Here is a 3,892-nt window from a genome sequence, read left to right as displayed (position 1 = left end):
TTGCCATGCGACGTTCGACGTGGACGAACTGCGTCCCAACAACACTCTGATCGCAGTGAAAAGGGAACCGGAGAAGGATCAGATGCCGAAGCAGCAGGTGAAGAATAAAGGAGAGCGCGTGGAGGAGACATCGATTAATGAACGTAGAACCGGCGAAAATCCTTCCCCTACTATGTGTTGCAGTGCCTGTAGAAGACCAGTTGAAGCGAAAGAATTGGATGTTTGTAATCATTGTCATCACAACATCTGTCCACAGTGCCGTGGGAAACACCGCAACAGTGTGAGCATCAGTGATTTTTGCATTTTAGCATAAATTGCCTGTATTCTTTACTAACTCGTGTGCATATATAGATACCATTTGTCGCAGACCACGAACATTTACCATTCGTTAAAATGTCACAAGCGTACATGAACTTTCTACATAAGGTAATGAGAAAGTCAGCTCATGTCGCATGGGGATACCATTCTGCCTCCTATTCTTTCCTTCTTGCAGTTCAGCCTGATAGTCCGTGTGAAAATGAATGCCCTGTTTCGCCATAAAGCTATGTTAAAGTCACGTTTGGAGCACTTGCTGAGGTGGGAATCCTTGTCAGTGGAGAAGGAGGCGACGTCGAAGGACGATGTTTTCGATGGCGTGGAGGACGCAGTGCTGGAGCTGCGCAGAGCAGCGAACAAATCACTGGATGCTGCCACAACGAAAGTGGAGGTGGTGGATGTAGATGGTTACGAGATGATAGGCCCACTCGTGCGACGGATCACGCACCTCTTCGCCGAGGTGGACAAAGCTCAAGATGTGAACGCATCGCTGGAACAAATCTTCGTGAGTGGTGATGCTGGTGGACTGAGTGTTGTCATTTCCTCCGGCTGCTGCTGCCATTAATGCTTTGCCTCCCTTGTCCCTTTCTATTCTCCTAATTTTTCCTTCTACGCAGAGTTTGCCAGAAGTGCTGGCGAAGCAGAAGTCATTGCACAGGATTCTCGATGAAGTCGCGTCGTTGACGGAGATGATGAGGAATGTACAACCACTCCCCATAACACAAATGCACCTGTCAGATCTATTTAGTCAGGTGAGTTATCCTACGCGCCTGTGTGTGTGTCTATGCATGTCGGATTGTCCATGTGTACGATTATAAATGTGATTGGCTCCCAATTTATGGCTAACACTAGGTAGCGTCTGAATGGCAATGCTACGGAGCACAAATGGGGAAGATTGATAAGTATAGTCTCTACCGCTTAGCACTTGTAAGGAGGTCAACCTATTTATGCATAACAGTAGTGGGGCGTATGGTGAAATTTTGGGCATTTGTAGACTATTCATTTCCTTTCAGTAGGTCTGAGAAGGGAGAGTGCGAGTAATGTAAGGAGGGGGAGACACGATTCATGGTTTCCGCACCACATGGAGAATTCGACTTTTTCGTTGAGGGTGTTAAGATGTCAATATTGCGTTAACCTTTTGAAGGTCAGCAGATATCCATCTGTATGTTAGGCAGATGTGACTGTGGAGCGAAGTAATAAGGCAGTTGATAGAGTCCATGACCAGAAGCTGTGGTACTGCGGGATGAGCAACGTGGGTTCAACATGGCTTCAAGTGAAACAATTTGATTGAGATTACCAATTGGTTTGCGGTTGAGTGGAGATGGTGGGTGGAGGCGACATTCCTGACAGAGGTGATGCCGTCATGGCTTCAAACTACTAGACTATTTAATCCTTGAACCACATTGGTGAAGGTGAATGACATCGAATGGACAACTGGTTCTGCCTTTATTTAGATTAACCAACAATTTACCAACTTCAATCTTGTCATGTGTGATGGAGTAGTGTCGCTTCCTCAACTCCCACTAACCTCTTCTTGGTGTGGCTCTGGAGACCAAAGGTAGGTGCTTGCCATGCGACGTTCGACGTGGACGAACTGCGTCCCAACAACACTCTGATCGCAGTGAAAAGGGAACCGGAGAAGGATCAGATGCCGAAGCAGCAGGTGAAGAATAAAGGAGAGCGCGTGGAGGAGACATCGATTAATGAACGTAGAACCGGCGAAAATCCTTCCCCTACTATGTGTTGCAGTGCCTGTAGAAGACCAGTTGAAGCGAAAGAATTGGATGTTTGTAATCATTGTCATCACAACATCTGTCCACAGTGCCGTGGGAAACACCGCAACAGTGTGAGCATCAGTGATTTTTGCATTTTAGCATAAATTGCCTGTATTCTTTACTAACTCGTGTGCATATATAGATACCATTTGTCGCAGACCACGAACATTTACCATTCGTTAAAATGTCACAAGCGTACATGAACTTTCTACATAAGGTAATGAGAAAGTCAGCTCATGTCGCATGGGGATACCATTCTGCCTCCTATTCTTTCCTTCTTGCAGTTCAGCCTGATAGTCCGTGTGAAAATGAATGCCCTGTTTCGCCATAAAGCTATGTTAAAGTCACGTTTGGAGCACTTGCTGAGGTGGGAATCCTTGTCAGTGGAGAAGGAGGCGACGTCGAAGGACGATGTTTTCGATGGCGTGGAGGACGCAGTGCTGGAGCTGCGCAGAGCAGCGAACAAATCACTGGATGCTGCCACAACGAAAGTGGAGGTGGTGGATGTAGATGGTTACGAGATGATAGGCCCACTCGTGCGACGGATCACGCACCTCTTCGCCGAGGTGGACAAAGCTCAAGATGTGAACGCATCGCTGGAACAAATCTTCGTGAGTGGTGATGCTGGTGGACTGAGTGTTGTCATTTCCTCCGGCTGCTGCTGCCATTAATGCTTTGCCTCCCTTGTCCCTTTCTATTCTCCTAATTTTTCCTTCTACGCAGAGTTTGCCAGAAGTGCTGGCGAAGCAGAAGTCATTGCACAGGATTCTCGATGAAGTCGCGTCGTTGACGGAGATGATGAGGAATGTACAACCACTCCCCATAACACAAATGCACCTGTCAGATCTATTTAGTCAGGTGAGTTATCCTACGCGCCTGTGTGTGTGTCTATGCATGTCGGATTGTCCATGTGTACGATTATAAATGTGATTGGCTCCCAATTTATGGCTAACACTAGGTAGCGTCTGAATGGCAATGCTACGGAGCACAAATGGGGAAGATTGATAAGTATAGTCTCTACCGCTTAGCACTTGTAAGGAGGTCAACCTATTTATGCATAACAGTAGTGGGGCGTATGGTGAAATTTTGGGCATTTGTAGACTATTCATTTCCTTTCAGTAGGTCTGAGAAGGGAGAGTGCGAGTAATGTAAGGAGGGGGAGACACGATTCATGGTTTCCGCACCACATGGAGAATTCGACTTTTTCGTTGAGGGTGTTAAGATGTCAATATTGCGTTAACCTTTTGAAGGTCAGCAGATATCCATCTGTATGTTAGGCAGATGTGACTGTGGAGCGAAGTAATAAGGCAGTTGATAGAGTCCATGACCAGAAGCTGTGGTACTGCGGGATGAGCAACGTGGGTTCAACATGGCTTCAAGTGAAACAATTTGATTGAGATTACCAATTGGTTTGCGGTTGAGTGGAGATGGTGGGTGGAGGCGACATTCCTGACAGAGGTGATGCCGTCATGGCTTCAAACTACTAGACTATTTAATCCTTGAACCACATTGGTGAAGGTGAATGACATCGAATGGACAACTGGTTCTGCCTTTATTTAGATTAACCAACAATTTACCAACTTCAATCTTGTCATGTGTGATGGAGTAGTGTCGCTTCCTCAACTCCCACTAACCTCTTCTTGGTGTGGCTCTGGAGACCAAAGGTAGGTGCGACATGGTGATTACACTTCTACACTCATCTTTTCAATGTGGAAACAGGAAGTTTTGTTATGAGTGAGGTAGTGTACGTAGGCTTTTCTGAAGGCCTGTGGCACTAGGGGTAATTGAACACAATCAGAGGA

The 3,892-nt window shown here is 46.4% G+C and overlaps 1 protein-coding gene across 1 annotated transcript in view; it reads left to right on the top strand. All coding sequences in view use genetic code 11, as the record gives it.

Annotated features, from left to right (window-relative positions):
• Positions 1-393: 393 nt before the first annotated feature.
• Positions 394-3,892, top strand: part of EGR_08987 (hypothetical protein) — a gene marked incomplete at both ends in the record, with an annotated part of 5,006 nt that continues 1,507 nt past the window's right edge. The window contains 4 exons of the mRNA XM_024498236.1: positions 394-426; positions 933-1,067; positions 2,233-2,307; positions 2,814-2,948. Of these exons, the coding sequence (XP_024347378.1) occupies positions 394-426; positions 933-1,067; positions 2,233-2,307; positions 2,814-2,948 (378 nt within the window). The remainder of the gene's footprint in view (positions 427-932; positions 1,068-2,232; positions 2,308-2,813; positions 2,949-3,892) is intronic.

The sequence above is a fragment of the Echinococcus granulosus genome (genome assembly GCF_000524195.1).
Source record: "Echinococcus granulosus chromosome Unknown EG_S00126, whole genome shotgun sequence".
NCBI classification, from domain to species: domain Eukaryota; kingdom Metazoa; phylum Platyhelminthes; class Cestoda; order Cyclophyllidea; family Taeniidae; genus Echinococcus; species Echinococcus granulosus.
Note: the sequence above shows the minus strand (reverse complement) of the source record. Positions and strands in the feature narration are given on the sequence as shown.